Source organism: Harpegnathos saltator, unplaced genomic scaffold (assembly GCF_003227715.2).
Source record: "Harpegnathos saltator strain DR-91 unplaced genomic scaffold, Hsal_v8.6 scaffold61, whole genome shotgun sequence".
Taxonomy (NCBI): domain Eukaryota; kingdom Metazoa; phylum Arthropoda; class Insecta; order Hymenoptera; family Formicidae; genus Harpegnathos; species Harpegnathos saltator.
The window spans coordinates 219182-236656 of NW_020230438.1; the positions used below are offsets into that span (position 1 = coordinate 219182).

The following is a 17475-nucleotide window of genomic DNA, read 5'->3' on the forward strand; positions in this document are numbered from 1 at the left end:
GGCCTATACTTTCCGCTTTTGTTGAGTTTCTATTGTGTTGCTAATCGAAATTAAAATTTCTATTAGCGTCAGTACAGTCTCTTATTAACAGCATTATTGGATATCATTACAATTGCTATTCTTGCAACTCTTCAACAGTTCCTTCATAACTTTTCTACAACTTCTCCATTGGAATTTTTAAGTTTAACGAAATTAGTCCAACGGAAATATAGAGGAAAAATTTCGACTCGGGTGATTAGCACTTGTTACTGCGCCGATTACAATGTTGGTGTAACACGCGTGCGACCTACGTTAACAATTAACGGCATTAACATCGCAAAATTTACATCCGTTGATTTTCCGTTACCGTTGGAACTTGTCTCGGCGCCCTCGCTAATTGACAAAAAGGCGATTGACCCTTGGGACAGGGACACGGAGTTCACCACCCCTCGGAACAATCAGTGACTTCCGGCGTGTCGCGCCACGTCTGTGTGAATCATTTTGATACTTCTATATCAATGTTTTTATCCCGCTGCTTTATTTAATGCACTCATACCCGCCGTCTCCTTTTTTTTCCGCTGCACTATTCGTCACTGTTCGCAAAGGCGGTTGGCTCGCATGACTTGTTCGTCGTTATCCCCTTCTTTTCCTTTATCGTCGTTTAACAATGCTGATGCTCTGGCGTGTTTACAGCTCTCTCTCTCTCTCTCTCTCTCTCTCTCTCTCTCTCTCTCTCTCTCATTCTTTCACTTTGAAGCCACGATGCTATCTCACATTGCGGCGCGACGTCGTATTCCGCGAATAAAGAAAAACGCGCCTTTTATCTATTTTGTGACTAACTTAATAGCTTGTTGTTTCGAAATTGGAAATTATGAGAGAGTAAACGATATTCTGGCGTCTGGGGTGGTGCCTATCTCCAAAGTTTGTATCTTTTTCTCTTGAATTAAAATTGATGCTATTGTTGTAGGTAGGTATATTTGTCACGATATATTGGTCACGGATCAGGAAAAATCGCATTTTAAAATATCCATCTTAGGCTTTTTATTCAAAATATGTGAAGTTTTAGAGTCTAATTTGGAGAAATGTACATGTATGTGTGTATGCACAAGAGCCTTCCTTTAGGATCAATTGTAAAAGAATACTTTTGGCGGTTAAGCACAAAATAGATAAAAGGCCAGGTAGGAATGAATTTGAACGAGTTGCTGCGAGAGTCAGGGCCGTGCCGGTGTCGTGCCCGTGTGGCATCCACTGTCGCTCTGCTTCCGGCGCGGCGCGCGGAGCACCCACACGTCTTCGGCAGGATGAATCCGTCGCGCGACTTATCTTTCAGCTTGTATACTTTTATCTCGCGGGAAGCGGCTGGTCGTTGGCCCACACGGTGATTTAACGGCCATTCATCGCTGTACGTGCGTTATTGTATTTGTTGACGTGCTTTAAAAGCACGATGATACGATTCGTTTTGGGTTCGATGCACTTGAAAATTTGCACCTACATACATACATATATGTACATACAAATATATATCTATATATACACAGACACACACACACACACACACACACACACACACGTTTGCGTGTATGCGTATTAATTGACCGCGTATCACTAGCTCGTTATCAAACAAGCGCGACGATGCCTAAACATAATTCGCTCTTCGAACATTCGTTACATTCCGGCTTATTCCGGTTCCAATTGAGTTCTCAGCGCGGTGTATTTTCGACTTTCATTTCTAGGCAGGGTTAGTTAATAAAAATTAATAAAAATCTTGTCAATTAAAAGTACCGGAACGTTGAAATTAATCTAAATGTCGTTTGTTAAACTAATAATGATTAAATTGTAGCGGTACGATGTTACATATTCTTCACAAGTAAACTAATTATTCTGGCGGCGATTAATTTAACGCTCGTGCAATTTATTAATAATTGATATATTAATTTTATGATTTTCAGTTACACCGATGAGGTGCCAGATTAGATAGATCGATGATCGATTTGATCGATGATGATGATGATGATGATATTTCTCGATGTGAAGAAAATACTAAATATTTATTTAAAAAAAGATAGGGATATTTAACATGCAATATTGATGCGTATGTATAGAATACGAAGAAAAAGTCATGTATTGGGACTCATGTAATTATATCAAGATTCCAGCGAAATCTCTTTTACATTGAATCGATATACATCGTAATTATCACGTATATCCGAATTCAGTGAAATTGGATTATATGACGGACTTTGTTCGCAATTCGATACGGATTGGATTAGCGTCTATATCACCTGCGATGCTTAATTTCCCTTTCGCAACTTGTTAATTCTGTCGATTTTGATGTTATCAATGGACACAGCATAAAGAGACATTAACTTTGCTATGCATATTACAATATACGTATTATATATGTACTATATTGTATACTGTATATTGTATATGTATTGTATATGTATTATATATATACTAATGCACATTTAACTTTACAAAATCGTCTTCTTCACAATGATGCCCTCTCAGATCAAATCAGATCAACCTCACACACGCGTTGCGCGTACATCTTTTTTACATGTGTGAGACCTGTATGTTCTCTGATATCTCTCAAACAGCTGTTTCGACCGTTGCGCTGTTACGGAGCGACAACAAACATGTAAGTCGCTCGCTATCGAGCGTGTTCGAATTAGCATGCGATGTAGGGTTGATAATCTCACCCTGTGTGTATTCCGCTGTGTTACCGTATCGACCGGCCAGGGAGACCAGGCGGAGAGGAGCGGGAGAAGGCAAAAAGGACAAGATGTCCTGCTGCGAGAGTATCGTTAAAGGGGTCAGATCCGCGTCATCCGGCCGGCGACGATCGTCCGTCAATTGGGTTTACGCGTGTGTATATACCCAGACCCAAAGGGTCTACACACGCACGCACACACACACACACACACACACACACATCTTTGCATGGATGAACACGTGCACACATACAACGTGGAATTAGAGGAAACGTCACGATACATGGATGGTAAATTAAATTTATCCGTGGCGCATGGCTCGCATCTCGGATGCACATCCGAGTCGCATTTCCATTTATTTGCATTCAGAATTGTTCGTTTCGCACGAGCGAGCTGTTACATACTATCTCTTTCGCGCGAGACATTTGTTTTTCCTTTCAGCCGCGCGAGCACAACGTGTTCCGCACAACTGTGGTTCTGCCGCAGCCTTTACTAGGCTTTGCTACTAAGGAACGACTATGAGAATAACAAGTAAAAGTAAGGTGCAGTAAATATAAAGTAAAAGCACGAGCAATTAAAAAGGAACAGCCCGATGGAATAACGAGCGGCCTCGAGTCTCTACCGCTCACGGCACGCGCCTTCATTTCAGCATCCGCTCTACTTATCTTTCTTCACTCATGCGCAAGTTTATGCATTTTTCGGTCGACGACGATCTCGGACGGTGACGGTCTAGATCTAGACGGTCTAGAACGTCGCGAGTGAACTCGCGAACTCGCGGGTGATATGTAATATCCTCAAATTTGTATTTTAACAATCGTACGTTTTAGAATCGAACCTCGAATCGTGTTCCGCGCCGAAAGAACCGCCGTTTAAAAAAAAAATCGTTCTTGCCATTTTCGAATACGTGTCCACGTGATACTACGTGGTAACGTGTGTCACCCAAAAACACCCATGCGTTCGCCAACGCATGAGGACGAGCGAGCCCTTTCTCCTCTTCCTCGTTCCGAGGACCAGTGGGTGTACGGAACGGACAGGGACGAAGGGAAAGTCTGGGGGGCCCGGAATCATCGAATCATCTTCTTGTTAGTGTACACACTATTCGTGATACACGTGATAATTTGTAACACGGGAACTTTTGATTGCTATATCGAGAAGCATTTGGGAAAATTTTTCGTGAACGTATCTTATACGTACTTATACGCACTTTTCTCCTACCATATATAGAAGTCCTCTCTCTCTCTCTCTCTCTCCCTCTCTCTCTCTCTCCCCCCCCCCTCTCTCTCTTCCTCTCTCCCTCTCTCCCTCCCTCCCTCTCTCTCTCTCTCTCCCCCCCCTCTCTCTCTCTCTCCCTCTCTCCCTCTCTCCCTCTCTCCCTCCCTCCCTCTCTCTCTCTCTCTCTCTCTCTCTCTCTCTCTCTCTCTCTCTCTCTCTCCCCCTCTCTCCCTCTCCCTCTCTCTCTCTCTCTCTCTCTCAAATAGAAATACAGATTATGAATTTTTATCGAGCTAATATAATGTTCCTGCGAGGGTTAAGGGTTAAAGAGTATGAAAAAGAAAATGGAACTGCGTATAATTAATATATTCTGAGCGACGTAGAGTTCTGTTATAAATCAATTGAGCAGAGTGAGCGTGAAGAGCGAAATACTAGATATATATCTTAAGACGCTTAAGATCAACTTCGGAGGCGCGCGAATCCGTGCCGCGAGTCGCGAGTTGCGAGTCGCGAGCCGGAGATGAAAAGCTACGAATAAGTCTGTTTGTTCCGTCTTGTACTCTTGCCGGATTTCGATATTCGATTTCTTTCGTCTCGCTGCTCTGTAAATTACTCGGGGATTCTCGGGGGAAAGTTGCGCGTCGGGCAAAATGACTTTTGCAGTGACTGGAATACGGAAGCTTCGGGATTCTTCGGGCGCGGTCACGGGCGTTTTCATTGCGGCGCGGCCGCAAGGCCGTGAGGCGTGAGGCGTGAGGATAAAGAAAAGATACGAGCGGGTATAAAGAATGGGCGGGCGAAGAATTCTTGGTGCGAGGCGCCTGCACTCAGGCTCACCTGAGTACACGCCATTTCTCTATGCACTTTCCTTTTATTTGAATTCAATTAGCTTTAAAAGCGTCAGTTCTCAACGCCAAATTCCACGCTCGATGTCCGAGAAGGCTACAGATATTTTCCAAAGCTGTTGATGCGCGTGCAAAGTGACCGTCGTATATTTAAACCGCCCCTCTCCCGAACTCTCCCGATAGTAGTAGTAGTCGCTGTATTATACGTAACGTACAAATAACGGAATGCTTAAATTTCTATAGAAATTTTGTTACATGCGACCCGTCTCCGAAATTGCACGATCTTAAATTCTGTCGAATCTTCAGAAATGTCGTGCGCGCGACGTTTTAACGTTGACACTTAACTGTCATTCTTTCGAGCTTATCCCCTCAGTAAGCTGTAATAAAAAGTAAATAGGCGCGAGAGTCTGGGGCACCCCCTGCATATGAATTAATCGCATAACTTTAACCACCCGAGACTTGACATACTTTTACTTTGGACACTGAATATAAAAACTTTCTCGCTTTTTACAAACTTGCACGTTATACTCACGTTATGAAATATCTTCATTAAACGTTGCTATAAACGGAGAGTATGTCGGCAAATTACTATAGGCAAATAATTAACCATAATGTTCTCCGAAACATCACGATAATGTAAAAACGCGATGCTGAGCATTGCGATGGCGATGGTGAGCAGAATAGCTAGAGACAGTGTTCGACAGTTGTTGAATTTTTGCTAAATCTTTTAAAATTTTTTATACTATACATCGCATACCCCCTCCACCCTCTCTCTCTCTCTCTCTCTCTCTCTCTCTGAAGCGAGAGTCGCTCCAAGTTATCAACAATCTATTTCCTCAACTCCTAAACTCAACTCGTGAGTTAGAGTCTCTCTTAATTATCAACTTTTTCAATTATTTCTTTTCGTGCACCGAGCAAACATGTCATGTGCTAAGCTGTGCAGACCGTATCGATACAAATTCGAGATACATTACGCGAGATCCTTCGCGAGACTTCGCGAGGCGGTGTGTTTGGTACAAGAAAAAACTCTTTCCTTACTCGCGTTGTGCTCGTCGAAAATTGAGATTGACCGCGCAACACCGGTTTTGCACATGTGTCGGAGTTTATATATGTTTAGCAGCTCTTCTCTACGAAGCGAGATACTCGAGAGAGGGAGAAGGAGAAGGGGAGAGAAAGAGAAAAGGAGAAGAGACAGGAGAGGAGAGGGGGAAAAATACAGAAGGACAGACTCAGATCAGCCGTCTGCTGCTACTCCTTCGGGAAGGGAAGGGAAGGGAAGGGACTCTCTTTCTCATACTTTCTCTCTCTTTCTTCGGGGAATCGAACGGGAACGTGACAAGGACGGCTTGTGTGGGTGGGTGGGGAAAGAGGGGGCAGAAGGAGGGGCCCTGGGGGGAGGAGGAGGGTGGACCGTAGTGTGGGCTATCGAAGGAGACGCGGGCGTCAGTCGCGCTGCACGCGGTGCACTGTTCGTATATGGGTGTTTTTCTCGTCGTTAGGGATGCAAAAAGTGCCTATTCGCGATCGCCTTATCGACGATAATTCTTCTCCTCCTTGGATTAACGATTGACGATCTCGCCGAGAAACAGAGGAAATGACGCCGACGACAGCGCGGAGATGATAGCGCGAACCGCATCGATCGCAGCATCGTACGTCTTCCAGCTTTGTTTGCCAAATTGGTTGGTTCTACAGTGCAACTGCAACGTCGCGATTATTATATATCGGTGCGCGGCGGATAACGAGTGTGTCGATCGAGTTGTGACCGATAACATCGTCGGTCGTTGTTACGTCGACGAAGGAACCGATTCTTTGATTGCCTCGACGCTTGAACGCTTGAAAAGATTATTCATTTGTATGTAATATATATGAATACACGGATAAGATGCGTAAATTAATTTGATCAAAAAGAGAAAGTTGCAGCTTAAGAATTTATTATAGAATTCTAGCCGTTAATTATGTCAATGTCAATCCTCGCGTATTTCTTGTTGACTTTGCTCGAATATACATTTGAAAAGACGTATGGGAATAAATAATTACGAGGAGAAACGAGGCCTAGCGTTCAGCAGAATTAAACTTGGTTATTCTTAGTGAAAAAGGTGACGTTACCGTTGCAGTTTGATATTATGGACGCGATGATTAGACGGATTAGTATAAAAGAAATCATACATGTGCGTATATGTATATGTATATGTGTGTGCACGTAAATGTATGCGAGAGGAGATAAACGGACGGAAACGTGCTGATGATTTTTTGTGTGCGAGCGGAAGTACGGCATTCGAATTCGAGATCGAGCTTTTTGCGAAGGACGGGGTTGAATGTGAGTCGCGTTTTTTGCGTAACGTCGCTGACCGGAAAGAGTTTCGCTGCCATCAGATTAAAGTGACGTGTTGACAGAAAAGTTTGGTTTCCACTAAACTTTGAAAACGCAATTTTCAAACGCGGAATAGATGCTCTCTCTCTCTCTCTCTCTCTCTCTCCCCCTCTCTCCCCCTCTCCCCCTCTCTCCCTCTCTCTCTCCTCTCTCTCTCTCTCTCCTCTCTCTCTCTCTCTCTCCCCTCTCTCTCTCTCCCCTCTCTCTCTCTCTCTCTCTCTCCCCTCTCTCTCTCTCTCCCCCTCTCTCTCCTCTCTCTCTCTCTCTCTCTCTCTCTCTCTCTCAGGAATATCCACAGTCTCGTCAACTATGCCAGATAATCTCCTCGATATAGCACTCGATATAGTCTCGGGGGTTAGGTCATCGGCGTACAGATTTAGACTTAGCGATTAGCATTGGATTGGAGAAATTATTTGTGCGCCGGAAAACCCCCTGAGTACCGCCGTCAGGTTGATTCATACTGCAAGGTGCGCGATATATTTCACGGTCTAGGTTCGAGAAACGAACGAGTGCAACTTTAATGCAGGCAGATGGATAGCTCGGTTAGGAGCTCGCAATCTATAGCGCGATACAACGCGGTATACCGCGATGCTTCAAGAAAATCTCCCATCTCCTTCCTACGATCAGCACGTGATCCAGTTTTCTTTCTTCTTTCTTTCTTTCTTTCTTTCTTTCTTTCTTTCGTTTTCTTTTCAAGAGAACGTCCGTGAGAATTTTACTTTACTATTCGTGTAATTCGTGAGAACTTTATTCGCGTAAATATTTAAAATTAATTTCCATTTGTGTCGTCGGAAAGTCGCCGTACTCGCCGTTACGCGCACACGATACACCGTATGATTCGTGAAAATATATATTTTTAAACGAGCACGTAAAGCACGTGGATTTGCGAGGACGAGAAAGTATGCGACGCATCTTGATGAAAGGAGGGAGAAAGAGAGGCCTTTGCGATTCAGAAAATATCCACGCGAGTGGGCGGCGACACCGCCGGCGCCGCCGCGCCGGTGTTTCTTTCCTCTCTCCTGTTTGTTCCTTTCCGTTGCTTCTGTAACTTGGTAACCGACTAATACGCATACGGATTTTCGTTGGGACGCAATCGCAGATTTCGAGTAAATCGAAAGAGGAAACGCTTGCGCGTGCGCGCCATGAGATATGGTAATCGGATCTGCGAAATACGAGCGAGAAAAGTGTCGCATTATATAAATCTCCCGGCTTGCAGCCGACAGTTTTGAAACTGTCGCGCTTATTGACTTTCAAGTGCGCGCTGGCAGTTTTATGCGAGCCCGATTCGCCCGCGTATCACGATGCAACGACGCGTATCCGCGTATGCTGCGTATACGGATATACTACGGATCGTCGTCTCGTCTCCTCGATTTTCGAGCATACGACGCGACGATATAAGCGCGATAGGGTCGACAAACTTCTGTTTCGATCGCGCGAAAATTCGTCCAATATCTCCGTTGACGATCATTCCTTGGCTTGGAATAATGTTGACGACGAAATCTATTTGAAAATTTCATTATTTGCGTCGTACGATGCGTGGAAAATCTGACGTCGTGATTTGTCGTCGCGGCGAATGCATTATAGTACACGTGTTGCCGGCAAATAGCGCAAATAATCGTTGCAATGCTATTTTCCTCCATGATCTGCTATTTCTTTTATCGCGCGCTTCTGCGATTGTTATTATTAAATTACCGGCTCGGGGAGCCATCCGCTCTCACGTAGGTAGCAGTGGATATGGAGAACCGTTTCAAGCTAAATACCGTCATTTCCGCTGATGTGGTTTTCTCGCAACTAGTCTCGCGTTTGTTCCTCTCAATATACGTCAATCCTGCTATACATCCTTCGAATCTTGCAATCTTGTCCTTTATTATATTCCTTGCTGTACAGAATGTGGATTAACGCCATATCTGATTAAAATTAGAGTAGATTATTTTTCGAATTTCGTTCCGATATTAGTAGTGACTCGCGTGAAATATTGCGTTTGTTTACTGCGCGGAGATAGGTAGAGAGAACTAAACTGAGAATCCCGAATTTGAGGAGAAATCAGAATCGCGAGCAACGCCTCAGCTCTCTCTCTCTCTCTCTCTCTCTCTCTCTCTCTCTCTCTCTCTCTCTCTCTCTCTCTCTCTCTCTCTCTCTCTCTCTCTCTCTCTCTCTCTCTCTCTCTCTCTCGGCAAACGGCTAAGATATTCTTTTTCGGGAAACGCTTATTCTGCCTCGCGACCAGGAGCTTCGTTTTGCGAACGTGTCCTTACACGATGATTTGTTGCGCCGGCGCGACGCGTCACGGTACCAAAAATATGAGTCTCCCTGGCGATCGAAGCAGGCTACAAAAGTAAGCCACTGCGATGTGTCCGCGACTGGGTCTTCGACCCAGTCCTCCTCTCCTCAGCTCCCGTCGTCTTTTATCTGTTGTGTTTCTGCCGCGGAAAAAGACTCGCGCGACAGAGTCAATGTTTTCTTTTTTTTCCGATAGCGAGGTTCAGCCCCAGTCAGCGCTGCGTTGCACGCTGACTCTACCCGCACCTGCACCTGCACCTGCACCTGCACCTGCACCTACACCTACACCTACACCTGCACCTGCACTCTGTCGTTTCCTTTGCTGTACTCTACACACGCACGCACGCACGCACGCACGCATACGCGCCTGTTTAACTTCTTCGAGGAACATACAGAACCAGCACGGAAGTTACCTTTCGCAGCATTCCGACTCAAAGATGGTGGAAGTTACTTTTACATTCGCCAGGCTTTCTCGCGCTTTCTGCGCGTCAAAGTTCTCACAAATGGATTTTGAGTTTCGATTTCTCCTTTATATAAATGTTGAAATTCCATTTCTTCGATCATGGAGGAATCAGCGCGACTCGATGATGTTTCCTAATGACTCGATGTATCGTTTCTGGCTTAAAGCCTTAATTGTGCGAGAAGAATGCGGCGCGGTTATGAGCCATGCCAGGTTAACCGTCCGCAAGACTCGTTTGTTTCTTATCGGGACACTGATTCGCGAGTATGGAATCAATTGCTGTTAGAGACACGAGATGAAAACGAGATGCGGCCGCGGCCGCAGGCGAGAGGAATGCCGATTATCGAGACACGACGAAACGAGGTCAGCCCGCTCGCGCGCGCGCGCGGTTGGCACGTTCCCGGCCGATAACGATCCTTATTCTTTTCGGCCGCGCGTGTCATCTCCTTCCGGTTTCCGGTCGCTTCCCTTTATCTCGTCCTCGTTCCCGTCCGTCGTTGCTTTTCCGACGACGACGCTTCGCTTTTCCGGCTTTTCCAACCTCGCGCGTTCTCGCGCCCTTTATATTTATAATAATATAAGCGCAAGTCTTTGTTTTAACAAGTCGATAAGTTCCGTTTGTCACTGAAAGCAAGACATTTTACCGCTCGATCGAAAACCACACGTCATATCGTGTGTTATTTATCCACGACAGATATCACAATTCACGCTTCGGCTTACGATATTCGGCGATTGTTGATGACCGCGCGCATAATAATAATTTGGGAACGCTCTTAATATATGTGAAACGAATAATAGTCTTTCGGAATATTCTGAGCAAACCTGTTTACAACTCGCACGATAATCTACCGAACATGCGTCACGTGTATCTTACTTACGGTGATTCATTCAGAACCTTTCGATCTTTCTGCTGATCGACCAACTCTGCCTTTGTCTCTTATATTTCTCAAAGGTGACGAAAATTCTCAGCTCTTCGGGGCCATTAAGTCCACCAGTCGTTCATCGTGCCGAATACAAAAGAGCACTGTTTCGCGCGGGAATCTCGAATGGGGTTGTTCTGAAACCGTACTCGGAACGAAAGGGCGCGCGATAAAGTTTGCATACTTTTTGTCCTCACTCTTTACCCTCGGACGGTTCCTAGCAAGAGTGAATGTCGAGATTCGCAGCCTCTCTCTTCTTCCTCTCTCTCTCTCTCTCTCTTCTTCCTCTCTCTCTCTCTCTCTCTCTCTCTCTCTCTCTCCTCTCTCTCTCTCTCTCTCTCTCTCTCTCTCTCTCTCTCTCCTCTCTCTCTCTCTCTCTCTCTCTCTCTCTCTCTCTCTCTCCCTCTCTCCCTCTTTCTCCCTCTCTCTCCCTCTCTTTCCCTCTCCCTCTCCCTCTCCCTCTCCCTTTCGCCCAACAATGAAACCGTAGTAATCTGTAGTAATTTGTACACTTTATCGTTTCGTGATTGGCTCATCTCTCCCCATTAAACTAGATAATCAAACCTTCCGTTATGAAATACGAGTGAAACAAAAGCGCAAATCTGTCCCAAGTGGGAACATGCATTTTTCAATTGCAAAAATTCTCTCTTACAGTCAAATGACAAAGACATGAGAAACGAATTTTGTGCGTCTCGGATATTAACAACAGGGATTAACAACTCAATGATTATTCTTTCCTCGTGATTCTTTTCTCTTATTTTCTCTAATCAACGGTTGTCACACGTTAGGTCGGCGGATGGACGTGCCAGCCGCTGGAAAGCCCGAATCCGGAGGAAAGTACGAAGAAGCCGGTAATAATCGTCGTCGTCATCGCCGCGGGCGGCGCAGGAGAGCCGAGTTGACGAAGGTCGGTCGATTCGCAAGAAGGAAGAGGGAAAGGAAGAAGAGGAGCAAATAACCGCATGTTCTTAACCATCGTCTTGATAAGCGTCAACAATGCGCGTTGTCGCGGGCGAAACCTAGGGGAAGACAAAGTAGAAACGAAAGAAGGAAGAAACGGGGACGATACGGGGAAGTACCGGTGGGGAAGAAGGAAAACGATCGGACGCTCGTTCCTCCTCGAACTTGGTCGCTGAGGACGTAGACAACGTCCCCGTGTGTGTGTGTGTGCGTGTGTGTGCGTGCGTGCGTGCGTGCGTGTGTGTGTGTGTGTGTGTGTGTGTGTGTGTGTGTGTGTGTGTGTGTGTGTGTGTGTGTGTGTGCGTGCGTGCGTGCGTGCGTGCGTGCGCGCGTGCGTGCGTGCGTGCGTGCGTGCGTGCGTGTGGGTGTGCGCGCGTGTATGTACATCTCTCTACGTACAGCATGATGATTCGCTGAGCGTCATAGTGATCTCGCGCTGGTCCCATTCATCGACGACACACGGTGTAGGCTGCCTCGCGAGCACCGGCTCCAGCGAAGAGACGCGACGTCGCACGATTGGTGACTCGTCGCGAGTAACCGAGGAACCTGTCAATGATATTTGGCGACTCGCGACTCGAGCAGACTCTGGCTGATTCGGCAACAGTTTAAAATATCTTCACCGCGACGTTGCTTCGGCTGTTCGTGCCGGTCGTGCACAGACCGGCACAGAGCCGATCGGAACAGACAGAAAATTTCAATTCGACGGTACTTCGCTTCCCGTACTTCTTACAGCTTAACGCTGTCAAGTTTACGCTGCGCGCGTTTGTGAAACTCTCATCCGTAAGTAAAGATCGTCGTCGATTGTTGTTATCGTGCCGTCGTCGTTGTTGTTGTTGTTATTGCCGCCGCCGCCGCCGCCGCCGAGACGACTTGTCGCGAGTGTTGGTGTTGCAGCTGTGTTCCTTTGGGGAAATTGAGGATGCACCCCTACGCAAAGATGATGCGTCACATCGCCGTCGCCGTTCTCCTCTTCGTGTTTGCCAATGGTACGTCGGGATTGTCGATCTACGCGGATGACCAGATGGTAAATAATTATTATCTTCTTCGTCTTCTACGTCTATATCGGTCAGATCTTGGTCAGAGCGAACTGAGAGACAAAGTGTACACTCTTATCCGCGATAAAGTATCCATTTAGGCGACCGCGATGAACGTCGTGAATGAGTCGAGTTGTTGCTTCTCTTAGCAGAATTTTCGGAATTTTAGTGATATTTAAATATCGCGAGGCTTCGTAGTCTCGAATCAAATTATCATCTTACCGCACACATGGAGATTATGGTCGCTTAAATCCTGGAATAATTTAAACGGAATAATTTAAAATAGTGTGCATTTTGTCGTTTGTGAACATATATTACTTGTTATATCTGCATCTAAATTGAAATTTAGAAATTTAGAATGCATTGCAAGTGTTTCGTGTCATTTCCAAATGGCGAATTGAATAATCATTTGCAAAAATCATTTCACAGCAAATGTTTAATTTTGTGCCTCTTCTGCTTAACGGAATTTGAGAATTAATGTAGAATTAAAATTCTCCTTTGAATCCGGAATTCGGCGTCGTTGTAAGTTGATATTATATCTGAAGAAAATATATTTACGTGTATAAGTATGTATAGGTATAATATAGCATCAGAGAGATTGTACGGAGGGTTATACTCTTTTGCGGAGCACATTACTAACCGTGTCACAGTGTCAGTGTCAGTGTTTCTTACTTAAAGTAGAGTTTTTACACATATTTTTACATATCATAGAGTCAATTGTTATGTCGTATTGATCTGAACAGCCACAATATTTGAAATGAATGACGATGCGAATGACGATTAACATTTTTGCTCTTCAAAATTTTCATGAGTTCAAAATCTGGAATCTTTAATCATAAGCTCTGCTTTCGATGCTTATTCCTGACCTGACCACGTTTTCCACGAATTGCAATCGAATATTTCGCGCGAATGTATCACGGCGCGCGGGCGTTACGGCGGCGTTCGCGACTACGACGCAGGATTAGCTTCTCGTCCCTCAGGACGAGAGGTCTTTCGAGAGAAAGGGCAATTTAGTCCGTGTTTTAGTGGCGAAGAATAATGGAGCGGCGGATATTGGAGTTCACCGGGAGAGCGCCCGGGCCCGGGCATAACGACAATTTTCTGAAGCGAATCTCGGCAATATCGCCCGGCAATCCGGGCTTGTGCCGAAATCGCTGGGGGTCGATGCGATATTACAGTTCAATCACGCGATGTCGAGTAGATGCCGCGAGTATATATATATATATATATATATATTGAGGAGGTCGAATGTTAAGATGTAATATCAAGGCAAAGCCTTGACAGAGTACTAATGTCGGAGAATCGGATATAGCTTTAAAACAGTAATTGCTGTTACTTGAGAGAGGCGTTATATGAGGAAAGTGCAGTATCGCAATTGCTACGCGCGTCGTGTACCATCGTATATAGATATAAATTTTCAATTAAATTTACAAGAATTTTCGGAAGTCTTATGACATATTTGTGGCGATTTTTCGATATATTCAAAAATTCAATATATTCAATCTCTCTCTATATTGTCGGCTGCTCTATTAATTGACGCCTCGCGTCAATTAAATTTCCGTTAAAACAAAGTGCGCTCGAACATGCGCCTGGTGTATTTTAAGCCGAAATAAATGTCCAAGTTTTCAATCGCGCTTACACATGGAATAACAATTCGATTCGCGAGAAATAAACACTTGATTTCTCAGCCGTTTAAATCGCTCGGTAGAAACAAGCTGAAATATCCGAATTGCATTTTCCCCACCGTGTCAGATACGACCGCGACGGACTTACGTAGACTTTTATCTACCGCTATATTGATCGTACATTAATTCGTAAGACTACGTGCACGCAACGTGGGACTGCCCCATAGTGCGCGCGCGCGCGCATGCGTGTATGTCATTATAAGACCGTATTAATAAGACATTTAATATCAGATTGAAGCTCGTAAAGTCGACTAACGTTACGCGTTACACACACTGTGTGTGTGTGTGTGTGGGACATTCCGCGATAGCGTCCCTAGAACTTCCTGTGGACTTTGCGGTTCCGCCGCAGAGGCAGTCCATCATAGGTTTCGTCGAACCGTCACGGCGAATCCATTGCTCCAATATATTATATTAAGAAAGGATTGCTTTCCTAGCTTGTCGCAAAGGCGAACGCCATTTCATTTCACGCCGAAGATCTCTTTGATCTCAAGCGTTGCTGCGGCAAAATATGTACATATACATATACATGAGTATTTCACGATTATAAGTATAAGATAATGTAGGTACATTACTAGGGGATCGTTTGAGAGAGAACATTTTGCAATCGATTACATACAATTATTTAGCGGTGTCGACAACGATCGGCGAACGTAGGACGACTCCCCGTCGGGAAATTGACCGGCCGAGAATTAATGTTCACCGTGTGTATATGCACCGCGTTTCGCGGCATTAACTATTAATTTTCCCGTTTTCGTTTCATGCACAACTGTACGATACATTAATGACTCTTCGGGGGATCGAGCATGTTCTCTCGCTGCGCTTAACAAATGTCAATTTCATTGTTTCTTTCTTTCTGTTCTTTACGACTTTTTTCGTCGTGTCGTCGTGCCGCACGCGCGCGTGCGCGCGCTCACTCACTCACTCACTCACTCACTCACTCACTCACTCGTACATATATATTCACGAATCCGTATTATTTATTCGATCGTGTCTCATTGTACGCGTGTAACCGTACATATATATTCATCTATTAATTATCAAGTGCTATCCGTTCCGGACATCGGAGCGAAACACTGAATTTTCCATCGCGCTTCGTCGTCGACTGGGATCGCGAGGCAGTTTGATAGAGTCGTTCGTGCTTCAAAAGCGAAGTAGCAGATGAACCTGAGGCGCTGGCGTAGGTAGAGACAGGATTAATTGCGTTTTGCAAGATACCAACTCAATATTCTCTTAGTACAACGCACGTTTTTGCGTTGAAAAAACAAGAAGGCTGCAATTTTATGTTGTCTCTCGGGCGGTCGTGCCCGGTGCGTCGTTGGCAATATATTTTCTTGTCCGCTAAAGCTCGAGCATAGACACATGTAATTTTGATATTTCTGTTTAATTTGACGCACACACATGGTGGTTTTTTTTTTTTTTTTTTTCGTAATTATTGATTTGGCCGCGCAGATTTTTTCTCGTTGCTCGATAACTTGCATCAGTTATCGTAAACAACAATGTTGTTTGGCCGTTAAATTGAAAATATTCATTGACCCTGCTGATTACGCGTCGACCACACTGAATTACACATTCGCGAAAGAAAGTATATAGAGTAGTATATGATTCCGTTCGTTACGTACAGCAGGTCTTTTCGGCGAACGCGTATATTAACGTATCTCGCTAATTAACATATCATATCAGTTGCAATAAGCTCGACAACAGATTACGGTGCGTATGAAGTCAGAATGCAGCCGGAAACATTACGTGCATGCTTTACTTTAGGAAATGATGCATAATCACTATGTGATTATAGCATCGGTTGCTCCAAAATACGTAGTATATGTAGAGCCAAGCGGGACATAGTCGCGCGGATTTCGTATATTCGTACGAGAGGAAGTAAGTGGAAACTGTGAGATTAAGATTGGTTTTTTTTTTTTCATAGAACATTCTGTTCCATTGCCGGCACGACGCTTTTTTACTTGAAAGTAGTTTGTAGTAACTGCACCTCTTCCGTGAAAGTTGTGAAAGATGTATTCGCGAGCCGTCGAATATGTGATCCATTCGGTTCACTTCCGGCAAGCGCGGCGCGACATTATCCCTTCGATTTCACGAAAGATCGGAATATATTTCGGCAAAATTTCGCGCGACTGCCGCGTTCGCTAAAATTTTTAATTTCTCTCGCAACGCATCGCACTGTCATACGTGATACATATTATTTACATCCTGATAACATTGATCGGCGTGCAGTGTTGCGATTCAAAAAAGATAATTCATATGAATTAAATAAAAAGTGGTAATTTAGAGGCGAAATTATACGCAACCGCTCCATGGCGATGGAATTTACGCTTTTGATGCGAATCGCTCACGTTGCAGTGCATCGTGCAAGACACGATAACGATACCCGCCGCGAATTTCCCTATACGATATATATATATATATATATATATATATACTATACTCTGTAAAAGTGAATCAGTGAAACTCATTCAGTCAATCAGCGATTATGCATTGATTGTCAGTCTAAATGAGGCTAAATATACCACTGAAGTGCATAAAAGTGCACTTTAAGTTGTCCCACTGTGCGACTGTTTTGCGCATGATTCTCCCTACAATACGATACTTTTTGCGGCGATACTTTTATTCACGTGATCGATCGACATCGCGAGTCTAATTTTTCTAAAAGGTTGTCGTTACGACCCGTGGCGCCGGCGAGGTCGTGTGTAATTTCTATCGAGAAGGGGAGAGAGAAGGATACGAGGAGGAGTATCGAGAGGCACTATCGCGTAATTTCCACTCTATGCTCGGCAGAAGAGATCGTATCTCTCGTTGCAACAGTGCGAAAAAAAAAACAAGAAGACAAAATGCGTTTCCGCCGATTCGGCCGATCTGCTCGATGTATCACGTTGCTCCTGCATTCCTCGTTCGTGATGGTTTGCATCCGTTTGCATTCGCATTCTCTGTAGGAGCGGCGGTGAGGTGAAATGTACTCTCGTGCGCACTGTAAATTCTTTTTTCGCTCTCTCTCTCTCTCTCTCT

At 44.8% G+C, this 17475-nt stretch overlaps 1 protein-coding gene across 2 annotated transcripts in view; it reads left to right on the top strand.

Annotated features, from left to right (window-relative positions):
• Mmp2 (Matrix metalloproteinase 2) overlaps window positions 1–17475 on the top strand; it is a 146747-nt gene that overhangs the window by 2437 nt on the left and 126835 nt on the right. Inside the window, exon 1 of one of the 2 annotated variants that reach the window (XM_011140294.3) lies at window positions 12086–12765. The exons of the other annotated variant lie outside the window; for it this stretch is intronic. Within the exon in view, the coding sequence (XP_011138596.1) occupies window positions 12661–12765 (105 nt within the window). The 5' untranslated portion in view covers window positions 12086–12660. Of the gene's footprint in view, window positions 1–12085; window positions 12766–17475 lie in introns of those variants that run through there. 2 annotated transcript variants of the gene reach the window in all.